At 43.9% G+C, this 13,199-nt stretch overlaps 1 protein-coding gene across 1 annotated transcript in view; it reads right to left on the bottom strand.

Moving 5' to 3' along the window:
• Nucleotides 1-13,199, bottom strand: part of KSR1 (kinase suppressor of ras 1) — a 510,276-nt gene that overhangs the window by 87,304 nt on the left and 409,773 nt on the right. The window contains exon 14 of the mRNA XM_085649554.1: nucleotides 4,478-4,526. Coding sequence (XP_085505680.1) covers nucleotides 4,478-4,526 — 49 coding nt within the window. The remainder of the gene's footprint in view (nucleotides 1-4,477; nucleotides 4,527-13,199) is intronic.

The following is a 13,199-nucleotide window of genomic DNA, read 5'->3' as shown; positions in this document are numbered from 1 at the left end:
GGAGGACTTGTTGGAGGGTGGTCATATGAAAATGATCCGAATGTATATACTGGTTTAGTAGTCTGAGATCCAGTATGGGCCTTAGTGTTTTGTCCTTTTTGGGAATGAGGAAGTATAGGGAATATACCCCTGTTCCCTGATGTTGAAGAGGGACTGGTTCTATCGCATGTTTTTGTAACAGGGATTGAACTTCTTGTTTGAGGAGAGAGAGATGATGTGAGGACATTGGACGTTGTTTGGGCGGTATGTTTGGGGGGGATTGTATGAGTTCGAGGCAGTAGCCAGACTGGATAATTTGTCTGACCCACCTGTCTGTGGTGATGGAAGTCCAGACAGGTAGGAATTGTTGGAGCCGCCCCCGACTGGAGTGGAATGGTCTGGGGGGAGTGGTGGCAAGTCACTGTTTAGTGGCTGGGGAGGTGCGGGTGTTATTGTTGTTGCCCCGCCCTCGACCTTTGTTATTGTTTCCCCGATAACCTCCTCGGAAATATCCTCTGTTAGGGGATGTTTGTCCCGAATTTTTAAAGGTGGATGTGGTCTCAGTTCCCGTGTTTTTGGAGCCTCCTCTATAAAAGGAGCGACGAAAGGAACCCCGGGTTTGAGGAGACTGTAGTGCTCCCATAGACTTGGCAGTTTCATTATCCTTTTTCATTTTCTCTAATGCAGTATCCACTGCAGGGCCAAATAACTGCTCTTGGTTGAAAGGTTGAGCCAGAATTGCGGTTTGAACCTCTGGTTTAAAACCGGAAATACGGAGCCAGGCATGTCGTCTGAGTAAGACGCTAGTATTGACCGCCCTAGAAGCAGTGTCTGCCGCATCTATGGCGCATTTAATGGAGGCATTAGATATTAATTTGCCTTCTTGGATGAGGTCAGTGGCCTGGGACTTAAAGGGTTCAGGCAGATGTTGCATAAGGTCCTCAAGTTGGTCATAATGCGCCCTATCGTACCGGGCTAACAGGGCCTGGGTATTGGCAATACGCCAGTGGTTCACCGCCTGTGCGGCGACTCGTTTGCCTGAGGCCTCTAAAAGCTTAGACTCCTTGTCCGGGGGAGGCGTTTCTCCAGTTGTCTGTGAGTTAACGCGCTTCCTGGCATTTGATATGACCAAGGAGTCTAAAGGGAGCTGGGCTTTAATGTATGCAGGGTCCTGCGGGGCTGGTCGGTACTTTTTTTCGATGCGTGGGTTGAGAACCCGAGCTCGAACAGGGTCTTTAAAGACCTCAGTGGCATGCTTTATAACCCCTTTAATCATGGGTAGTATGTGAACAGTTTTTTGTGACTGCTCAAAAGTATCGAGGAGAAAGTCCTCTTCAAGGGGGTCCGTGTGCATTGCGACGCCATGGAATGTTGCTGCCCTATTTATGAGTTGGCCAAACCCCAAATGGTCATCAGGAGGGGAGGGCTTGGAGGGGTAGGTAGTGGGGTCAGGCATGTCAGGCATTGGATAAGACCAGTCATCTACTGGTGCTGTGTCTGGAAATGTAAAAGGGTCGTTTGGATCAACAGGATCATTAAATAAGTCAGGGTCCGCCCCTCCCCCTAAGTCATCATTATCATCCTGTGGAGGAGGTGAATGATAAGGAGGTGGTAAAGGTAAAGGAGGAGGAGGAGGGGGGGACGGGTCTGGAGGTAATACAGGAGAGGAAGGACGAAGTGGTGAAGTAGCACAGTCCTTTTTCCGTATGGGAGCTGGAGGAGGTGTGATGTCCAGCTTCCGTTTCTTGTATGGGACGGCAGTCACATGTCCAGTGTCGGGATTGATGTAGATCCGCTTTTGAGTAGGATCTGGGCGAAAAAGTTCATCCGGCTCCGAAGGTGGTGGCGGCGATGGCCGTTTCGGGTCTTTATGAACTTTTTTTGGTGTGGACGTATTTTTCGGTGCCGATGAAGTTTTCGGTGCCGAAGGATGTTTCGGTTCCGATGGATTTTTCGGAGCCGATGGAGTTTTCGGTGCCGATGTATGTTTCGGTGCCGATGGCTTCGGTGCCGAGGGACTTTTAGGCATCGATGTCGAAGAACGTTTCGGCGCCGGTGGAGACTTCGGTGCCGAGGAACGTTTCGGTGCCGAAGGAGATTTCGGTCTTGAAGCCTGTTTCGGTGCCGATAGTGGTTTTTTCGGTGCCGAGGGTGTTAAAGGCACAATCACATGAGGTTTGCTCGAGCCCGAGCCACCTACAGGCTTATATGTCTTCTGAGCCGGGCCCGAGGGCGGGGCTTCTGAAGAGGATTTTCGGTCGCGACTGGGCCCAGCTGGCGGAGTCTTGACCAATGTCTTTTTGGATGGGGCAGGGGCAGGGGGGGTGGTACTCACACGCTGCCCTGGAGTGATGAGGTCATCGGAATCGTCGGCCTAGGACACGATCTCGAGATCTTCGGTGTCATCTTCAGGAACATCCTGAGCAAAGATGTCCTCCGGTTCTGGAGCTGGTTTGGCCATAATATGGCGTCGAGCTCTTCGGTCCCGGAGGGTCTTCTTTGAACGGAAAGCGGCACAAGCTGGACAGGTCGATTCGTTGTGTTCCGGCGACAGGCAGAGGTTACAAACCTCGTGGTGGTCACTGTGGGGGAACTTCGCTCCACACTGGGGGCATTTTTTAAAGGGTGTCCTGTCCATCAGCCGCTTCCGGAACCAGTCCGAGTTGATTTCGACGTCGATGGAATGAAGATTGAAGAGTTAAATCGATTGCTGGAAGTTTTCTGCTGGAGCGGAAAAAAGTTCATCCGAACCCAATGGCGGAAAAAAACAATCTGACGATGGAGTGGATACCCATGCGCACTGTTGTCCAGGGGAGGAGTCACCAACCTCGTGACCAAAGGCTTCTTCCGAAGACAACAACAACCTGCAATCATCCGAGCCCAACACCAGATGGCGATCTTATCCTCAGTGTGTGATCTGCAGCTCATATGCCTCGAACATATGGTTATGGTTACTGTTGTATACATTTGTGCATACATTTTTGCCCAAAAGAACATCAACATTTTGAAAGCCTACTCTAAACCTGCTGAACTTGACCATTAACCATTGTTTAAATGCTGACAACAGCTATATCCACAGACTACATCTGAAGAGCACATTCTACCCATGCAAGTCCTGTAGGCAATGCAGTGATGTGGACATATGCAACAATACATCTGTCTCATCAGATTTGCATAAAACAATTGTGATGCCATTGCAAAAATGAAGCATTTACTTCCTTTATTAATCTTTTCACTGGTGACCCTACTTTTCAAGGATAGACAGAAAAGTATTCAACAATGTCTTTGTTGCAACAGTGACTATACACAGTTTATAGGGATGTTTAGATGACGAAACTCAATTTGATATTTTTTGAGGCCCTGAAAATGCAAACCTTAGTCTAAAAAAAAGCAAAGTGGTGTGGGTCCTTAAAAAAATTATTTCTGCCTAAGCATCTTGTAGGGGATTATTTTGAGGGATGGGGGGACTGGAAAACACAGTTGCCATCTTTATCAACACCGACATGAGAGCAATTCATGAAATGTTCAGCGCTCTGGTTCTGCTAAAGAGTGGATTATTTTATTCTAACCTGACTTACCTCTTTTTATGGGTCTGGATTTTCATTGTGCAGCTAACAGTATGCACAGAGTATGCTTTGAGCCTGTTCCTTTCAAACACTGGCTTTCTTTGACCAGCCTCTTTCAGCCCTTGTCCTGTGACTTTGTCAGTCACAACTTACCGGATGCAGAAAAGGGAATATCCTATGTGCAAACACCATTAATCAGACCTATTTCATATGTAATGGATGGATTTTTGGACCAAGGCGGAGGGGGGGGGTATATAGCAGAGATCTCTTCCTTGAGAGTGGAATGCTCCTTGAAGCATTGTGTACTGGGTTTACATCCTACCTTTAAAAAAGGAAAAATCTGGCACTGGTTTGCGTCACTGGTTTTGCTGTAAATAATGATTTTCTGGACCCAGCCTTTTTTCGCTCTGTAGAACGTTGGTTTAGGGATTCAAGGGAATGGTTGTTAACCTAGGAGATTTGGCTAAGCATGGTGTGAACTGACAAGGATCCTGAAGACAATTAGGATTGGCATACAATATCAGACACTCTACTGGAGAAAGGCCTCGAAAACACCATTGACTCCCGTCTCTGGGTGAGGATTTCCCTTTGTATAGCCCAAACACCTAAGCTATCTTTCTTTATGATGAGAAGTGCTTGCTGTACCGGGGCAATTCTGTTGGACAGAAGGACAAAAGAAGTGTTGATTGGATGCTAAATTGTGCTGGGGCTCTACATATGGGGATGCTGTAATTGTTCATATGATGTCAATATTTACAAAATTAAAAACATATACATTTAAAAAAAGTGAAATACCAATAAATGTTAAAAAGTAAATACTGATCAGTAGGGCAAAAACAAAAAAAAGACTGATGCAGCTGCCTTGTTAGAAAGCATTTCATTATGTCAGTAGCCCAAGACTACAATACCAAACCATTCACTCGAAGCAATACCTCGGCATTGTGTTCTTCGGCCAGATCAGCATCCACCTGCTCGTCCACACTGTTGATAGAAAATACATTTTACTGATTGAAATTTAGAGATACCAGTAGCTGTACATTACAGTAAACATTGAATGCTGCTGGCTGCATTTTTAACCTTGGCCAGCACAGTTTCAGAAATAACTAAAGGCCTTTAAAACAGATCAGCATTGCTGCACTTTCCCCATGGCAGGTAAAGATGATCAATTCCAGCACAACTCAAACCAAAAAAGCACACAACACTGACTCTCTACCAAGGTTACTAAGGTGAAACCAACAGTTTCTGATCTGCAGGGAGAAATACCATATAAGAAAAATCAGTCTTTCCTGTAGAAGTTCTTATTGAAAAAAATACCTCTACTACTTTTAAGATTGTTCTCACTGCCAGGCCTGCACCACAAGGAGGCTTAATAGTGGGAGAGGCATGAGCTAATAATCAGTTGAGAGGAAAAGACTCATGATAACTTCAAAAGGAACACAGATGCCACAGTTTATAAATTATGAGGAAGGTAACCCTTTGGGACAGGTACGTTTTTCAGACTTAGCAGGACCCATTTTGAAAGCTAAATATCCTCTGCACTGTTGTGTTTGAAGAGGGGGTAGCTGCCATGCAGGGGGATTAAATTTTCAACAGAAGTCCATCCAGAATAATTACTTTTTAAAATTTCATATAGCTGGAGGCACCCAAATCTAATTTGTGAAGCACATAGCACCAAAGAAATAAATTAAACAAAATAAGTCTAAACTTGTAGAAAAAAAGAGACATGTGATAAGAATATGGAATATTTAAGTAGTGCACACCACAGTCCTTTGTCTCTAGATGCTTCAATAATAAGTGTTCATTATAGCCTTCCTGGAAGTATGAGAGGTTGCGTCATCCCTGCCATGGTTCAAATCTGTGACCTCAACCCACTATTTTATATTAATGTGCGATTTCACTGTGATATTGTGTGACAACGTCACTGAGGTATCGGTGGCTCACAATCAAGAGCCTCTAATATCTCCAGTGAACACGGTGCAAGGCAAAAGAATAAGAAAAAAAAGTTACTTACCTGGAACTGTAGTTCTCCAATATTGTAATTTTTCATAGATTCCCATGCTTGAATCATTCCCTATCTTCCCTAGATGGGATTCCCCTGTACCATACCATAGCAATGCAAAGTTAAAGATAGAGCATGAAGACCCTAGGCCCTTCAATTTTGGAACCTATCAGTCTATTTAAAAAGAGACCAAACTTTGTCAGGCTGCTTTGCCCTCTAGAACTCTCCTGAGAGACGCTCCAGTCCCTCATATTTTCCATAGCACAAGTGCAGGAGAACCATTTATAGGAGAGAAAGGCAAGCCTCTATAAGGAGGGAGGTGGGTTGCATGTGAATCTATGAAAAATTCCAATACTGGAGAACTACAGCTACAGGTAAGTAACTTATTGTCTCACTCCAGTATTGGAACTTTCATAGATTCATATGCTTGAATCAGAGTTTAAAGCAGTAGTGAGGCACATTGTACTGAGAGTTGTTAAGAATACAATGCTATAGAGATATCACATTTAGAAAATATACACAGACATAGTATAAACAAAGACAAAACTATGTATATACCTCATAAGATAACCATTTCAGTACGATGTTAAGAAAGACAATACATATTTTAGGCAATGTATGGAACTAGGAAGAGGATGGTGGGAAGAAAGAGGCAGCCCACCTTTAACGGAAAAGATGTATTAGTACCGCTTGGCCTACAGCTACATTCCCTTGAGGAGTAGAGTCCTGACAGCAGTGTTGCAAAAAAGTATGCAGATTCTACCAGGTAGCTGCTCTGCAAGTATTCTGGAGTGGCACACCAGCAAACAGTGCCATTGAGGTTGATATAGTTCTTGTAGAGTGATCATGCAGTGAAGTCCGTAATAGCTTTCCTGCTGCTTGGTGACAAGTTAATTGCGGCAGAGATGCATCTAGCTGTGCTATGCTTGGAAACGGGTTGTCCTTTCCATAGAGCACTGTAAGCCATAAATAAATGGTCAAATTTACGAAAGTTCTTGGTCTTGTCTAAGTAGAACTTGATGCATTTTTTGATGTCGAAAGAGCCCTTTCGGCTGGTGTTGAAGGGTCTGGAAAGAAGGTCTTTAAGATCAGAGGCCCATCGAGGTGAACTTCCGAAGGGACTTTAGGGACAAACTTTGGGTTTGTACGAAGGATTAGCCAGCCATCTCTAAATTGTAGGAAGGGTTCTTGAATAGTGAGGGCTCGGATCCACTGACCCATTTGGCAGAACTCAGGGCCACAAGGTGAGCAACCTTTCAGGAAAGGCACTTTAAATCCACTTTGTGAATGAACTCAAATGGGTGCTTCATGAGTTGTGATAGCAACGTTTTCAGATGCCAAGATGGAAGAGGAATTCTGACTGAATATAATGCCTTTGAGGAACTGTTTGATTATTCTGGAGAACCATAATGAGGGTGACCTGAGTGATCATCTAAATCAAGATGTGGCTGCCAGGTGAACTCTGATGGATGCATGAGCTAAACCGAAGTGTGCCAATTGCAATAGGTATGGTAATATATCTTCAGGTGAGGAGGACAGGGGATATATCCGCTCCTATTGACACCATAAACAAAATCTCTTCCACTTGTGAGAATACATTTTGTTTGTACTGTCTGCTCTGGCCCTGGAAAGTATCTGCCAATATTCAGGAGAGATGTTTAGCTGGGCAAACTCATTGTGCTCAGGAGCAAGCCCGATAAATGAAAAGACTCTGGATCCGGGTGCAGGACTTGGCCCACACTCATCGTCAGGAGATAAGGTGAGACTTTCAACCAGATGTGAGGTTTCTCTGACAGTAGGAGAAGCTCTGTAAAACAGTGTTGGCAAGGCCACATTGGAGCTATTAGTATTATTCTCCAAGGTTCGATCTTTATCTTTGTGAGAACCTTTGGAATCAGTGGAATGGGCGGAAAAGCGTAAGCAAAGATTCCGGACCATTCCATTGAAAAGGCATTCCCCATGATACCGGATGATGATTCCAGTTTTCAAAGAATCGGCATTTGGTGTTCTAGGGATTTGCAAAAAGGTAGAGATTCAGTTTGCCCCACTGTGAGAATATTTGGTTGATTTTCTCCTGATCGAGTTGCCACTTGTGGCCAGATGACCTCAGTCTGCTGAGAGTATCTGCTATCTCAATTTACTTTCCTGGGACATACTCTGCTCACAGATACACTCAATTTCAGATGGCCCAATTCCAGATGTCTTGTGACTCTTCAGAGAGGAGAAGTGATCTCAGACCCCCTTGTTTGTTTATGTAGTCCATCGTTGTTGTATTGTCCATTCGTATGAGACCCGTGGAGTTTTTTATCTTGGGAAGGAAAGTCTGCAAAGCCAGATGTACTGCCTTGAGCTGGAGCAGATTGATGTGAAAGCGCTAATGAGGTTTCTGCCACTTGCAGCTAACCTGTGCGAATCGGGACGAAACAGGAATAGAAACCCTTTCCTTGTTGCAAAAGAGAGACTCTCTCTATCGCTCCCTTCTGGAGCATGGTCTTAACCTCCAATTTGAGTAGATGTAGATGTCTGAGAATGGAGGTGTGTGGTGGGTTTGATGGTAGGATCTGAATGAATTCTAAGGTGTGGCCGAATTGAACAAGGTCTAGGACCCATTGGTCCAATGTTATTTCTTGCCAGCGTACGATGAACTGGGATATTCTTCTTCCAGGTCTGAATGGTGAGGAAATAGGAGTAGTCGGAGCCAGTAACAGGTCATTGGCGACGACCAGTATCTGTTCCCTGATGTGTTGCTCTTCCTCTAGGTGTAGGTCTATAGTAGGCTGCTTGAGGTGGTTGTCTCTGGGAATATTGAGAATGAAACTGCTGGGAAGTAGATGTTTAGGAGGGATATTGGTATTGCTGATAACCTCCCCTATATGATCGCATACCTCTTCCTCTGGCCCTGCAAAAGGGCAACTTTTTGAACTGGATAGTCCCCTGTGATCTAGCCGTATCCGTGTCTGTTTTAAATGTCTGTAGGGCTTTGTCAACCTGCTTGCCAATAAGGGCTTCTCCATCAAAGGGAAGATCGAAAATGTTATATTGCACTTCAGGCTTTAAGGAGGTAGCTTTGAGCCAGCCTTGCCTTCTGAGCACAGCAGAACGTGCAATTTGCCTAAATGCAGTGGTGGAGATATCCATGGCACAGTCTATGACTTCTGCTGATGTGCACCCCCCTCCTGCAAGATATTTTTTGCCTCAATTTTAGCCACTTCTGGAAGTTGATCTATATATGGGGCGGTGTCAGCCAATAGCTGCTGATCATATCTTCCCAAAACAGCCAGAGAATGTGCCGGCCTAACCGTAAGAACTGACATTGATGAAAAACACTTACCGATATTATCCAAGCGCCTGCCCTGCTTGCCCAGGGGCGCAGAGATTGGAGTAGAGGGGTTCTTGGATCTTCATTGGGCTGCCTGCATAATTACTCAGTCCAGCTTTGGAAGGCAAATTAGACAAGCCAGTGCATCCTCCAGAACTTTTTCTTTTTTGTCAAGGCACGGAAGAACCGCTGTTACTGTAGCCTGATTTTTAAGTCCTCTTCCCAAATATAATTGACAATGGGCACGGGCCTTCTATTTTTCTAGAATGGCTCCTTAAAATCCTATAAAAAGCAGTTTGTCTGCTTAGCGGGCATGGGGAGAGCAATTCTTTTAGCTGCCCTTTCTAGCAAATTGCGAAAACCCCCAATATCTTCTGCTGGTGAGTTCATTAGGGTGGGTGACAGAGATGGTGGCATGGGGATGAGGTAGTCATGCCATTCCTTATGGATGACAGAGAGCTTACTTTACTCTATATCATCATCAGAGGTAGATGGATCGTGGAGAAGGGCTGTCTGTGGCGTATGCCTTATTGAGGTGGGGAATTATATAGTTCTTTGTGCTGGAGTGGATGGTTCAGCAGTGGTTTATGTTTGTTGTGCAGTAGCTTTAGTAGATGGAAACCGCTTTCTATTATCTAAAAGCATGAATTGTAAATCAGAAACCAGAGAACCAGGCAGACAAACCATCTCCTCCTGGAATGGCTATGGATACTGGTCATGGGGAAGTAAAATAGTCCTGGTGTTCATATTCTTCATCATAGCCCTCTTCTTCTTGACAATTAACAGGCAACTAAGAGGGACTGTGAGTGATCCCAAATAGCCCCTCATCGTCCGAGTCTTCTTCATCCAGGAAATGAGCTGGTATCAGGGGTGTCACTCTGCTTGGAGAGGTGTGTTCTGGGGTCAACACTTGCCTTTTTATTGTTTTGTATTTTTTCCATCGTCGACTAGTTTAACATCTTGTCAGCCCTCGAGGGTGTAGTTATCGCCGGTATCACCTTCATCAGCAAGGGAATAGACATTGACAGAGGAGTCGTTGACAGTGTTGTTGATGATGAAATCAGGAAAATCTTAAGAATTGACAGTCTAATCATGGATGTAGTTGACAAAGATGTCATCGTCGAGAAGGAAGAGGTGGCGGACAACGTGGCAACTAGCTCGTGTCGATGATACCGCCGTATACGTTTTCATCATCAAAAACATTGCAGACAATGTTCTCGTCGACGGTGGGATACTCGTTGACGAACTGTCGGCAGGCAGAGTTGAGGAAGGCTTCTTGAATGTGTAACTAACTTTAGGAGGTGGGGTGGGTGACTAGGAGTATGACCTTTTAGCCTTTTCTGAGGAGGCAGAAGGTTCTTTTTTCTCCTTTTTGGAAGAAGACTTGTATTTCTGAGGACATTCTGAAGGACTGTGGCCCTTGTAAGACCCAGAAGTAGTCTTTTTTGAGGCTTTTCTAGGCTACTCAGAGGAGGATTGGAAATGAGGTGATATCTCCTTCTTAGTAGATCCTGGAGCTTAGGGCCCCCCCCACGCACCGCGGAAGTTGCAGGGGCCTATGTTACGCCACAGTCTTCTAGAGGACAAATTGGTGTTGCTATCAGAGTCAAAAACTGACTCTTCTCTGGTCTTGAGCTTTTGGAGCCAAATTAGCAGCCTTCCTTCTCTATCCTTCGATATTTTGGTTTAAAAGGTATGACCTACCTTACAGTCCATGGCAGAATGATCCAGGTATAGACAATAAATGCAGTCTTGGTGAGGGTCTTCAGAGTGAAGTCTCCATTTACCGCAGGTACTGCATGCCCTGAATAGACTTTTCTTCTCCTTGTCTGACATGAAATGAAGACAAAGTTAGATTTTTGGGAGGAAAGCACTGTGGGCCAAAGATAAATACTTCCACTGCACAAAGATATTGAAAAATATTCCTGGAAAGTATCCAAAGCGGAGCTCAGTGGAGACTCCCTAGCACGACATGCGTTAGAAAATCTGAGGGACTGTAGCTTCTCTCAGGAGTTTTCTAGAGGGCAAAGCAGCCTGATTGGCCGAAATCTAAGCTTGGTTTCTTTTTTAAATAGAATATGATAGGTCGCAAAATTGAAGGGCATAGGTCTTCATGCTCTATCTTTAACTTTGCATTTCTTTTGTATGGTACCAGGGACTCCCATCTCGACGACGGGGAATAATTTAAGCATGTGAATTTATGAAAGTTCCAATAGTGGAGTAAACACTTTTACATTATAAAACCTGCATCATAAAAAAGGCGCCAAATGTCACAACTGTTATAAATCATTGCAGAACAATCCTCTATTGTATCCATACTTTACACTAAATTGCTAATACAGGTCAGTGGAATTGTTGTAATCTTATGACCCCTATACAAATTGACGCTCATCATCAAGGCAGAATAAATGAACCTGAGCACTAATTTTCAGAAAATGGATGTGGCAGGACGGAAACATTTTGGTCGCTCTTAGGTTAGGGAGTGAGGAACTGAACTCCAAAAGATGGATGGAGACTGATTTAATAAACATCCAGAAGTAGTTTATTTAGAAGGCAATCATAGATAATGTTATTTACCCCAGAACGTTTTATCAAAGAAAAAGTGTCGGAAGTCTGCTGAGTCGGAAGATGTGTTCAAGGTACACATGCAAAAGTATTTTCTGTGTTTTGAAAAGCACTGAATGCAAGTGAGGGGTATTTTTAGCAATCCTGGGCAGATACATTTTTAATTGGGGAAGCAGAGTAACAGTTAGTGACTTCCCATGATTATGTGGGGTAAAATGTTTTCTGCCTGGATGATGACCCTCAATCTGTGCAGGAGTCAAAACACTGTTAGTGATTCTGGTGACCTGCATCAAAGCAGGTACGCTTTGTGACTTTTTTTTGTTGTGGACTTTTTTTTATATTTATCAGTCCATTTGCAAATACCTTGTCAAATTATCTTATTTGCTGTATGATGCTTCATTATTAATTGGTCCGTATTATTAGCTTTTAGGTCAACTCTTCAAACCGTAGATGATTTAACCAATGTATGCTTTAAAAAACACAATTCTCTCATTAAAAATATATTTGCTACTAATGCCAATGTAAAAACAGCCTTTGTATGTTGAAGTATCACAGTCTTTTTACGGTTACTTGCTGTTGGCAAAGCTTTTAGGAGTGCTTTTGAAGTAGAAAGTAAAGAGATGGCGCTGTTTCATAGCAGTAAAAGTCAGAGAAAGTGGACGCAAACCCAGAGTAGTATATACAGTTGATGCAACAGGGAATGAATACGAGCAGATAGGATGCTCCTGGTGTTCTTGAAGATGTAAACTTAAACGTTCCCACTTCCTATAAGCAGATTTACAGGTTAATGGGAAGTACAGTGGCAGGATGGAGGAAGTGCAAGCAGAGATGTTAAGGAACAAGCGGCCAGATGTACGTAGGCGAGGGTTTGCGAATTTTTGTGATACGCTATTTGGTAATTGTAGACACCTACGTACAAAAGCATGATTTACACTTTCTGGGATTCCCAGTGGGCCACACATAGACCTATCTAATTAATATTCATGAGGTAGATCTCGGTTTGCGACCCAGTGAAACTCACAAAAATTTCAGATATGGGACCTCCTGGTTTCAGCAGACCACCATGTCTGTGATTGCTTTTCAATATAGCAACCTTTAGTTTTTTTAATGCAGCCTGTTTTCCTTAATGGAAAATTGGATGTGTTTCAAAAAGAAAAAGAAAAAGATTTATTTTCAATTTTTAAGAGTAGGCAGTGGACATTCACAAAGGGGAAGGGGTCATCTGAATATCCCTTCCCATTTGCAAACGGGTTACCACCTACTTGAAATAGGTGGTCAAATGTGAATGTTTGTGACTGCATTTCGGTCGCAAAACTCTCCCACATACCACTGCGATTCAGTATTAGGAAGGGACGCCCTTAACACCCCCCTTCTTAATACCGAATCGCAAACCCAATTTGCGATTCAGTAATAGGTTACAAATGGAGCATTGTACATTAAAAATGCTCTGCGAATCGGGCCGTTTGAGACCTCAACAAAGGCTTGTAAATCTGGCCCTAGGTTATTAGTTGCTTAGTTTTGTAAGGAGCCTGCTGCCAAATATCAAGGCTGCTCAGTTTGGATTCCACCTCGTGCCTCTTTCTTCCACTGCTTTCATGTCTCTTTAGCTCACTCTTGCAGGTTCTTTTTCACACATACTTTTCTATCTTTATCTTTCTAGCTGTGGGAAAAAGCGTTTTGATGCAATAATTAGTCCCGGTTGGCAAAAATGAGTGCCGGTGCCCACCACCTGCTGCCACCGACACAAATTAAGGGCTGTATGTTTCGGATC

The sequence above is a fragment of the Triturus cristatus genome, chromosome 3_2 (assembly GCF_964204655.1).
Source record: "Triturus cristatus chromosome 3_2, aTriCri1.1, whole genome shotgun sequence".
Taxonomy (NCBI): domain Eukaryota; kingdom Metazoa; phylum Chordata; class Amphibia; order Caudata; family Salamandridae; genus Triturus; species Triturus cristatus.
Note: the sequence above shows the minus strand (reverse complement) of the source record. Positions and strands in the feature narration are given on the sequence as shown.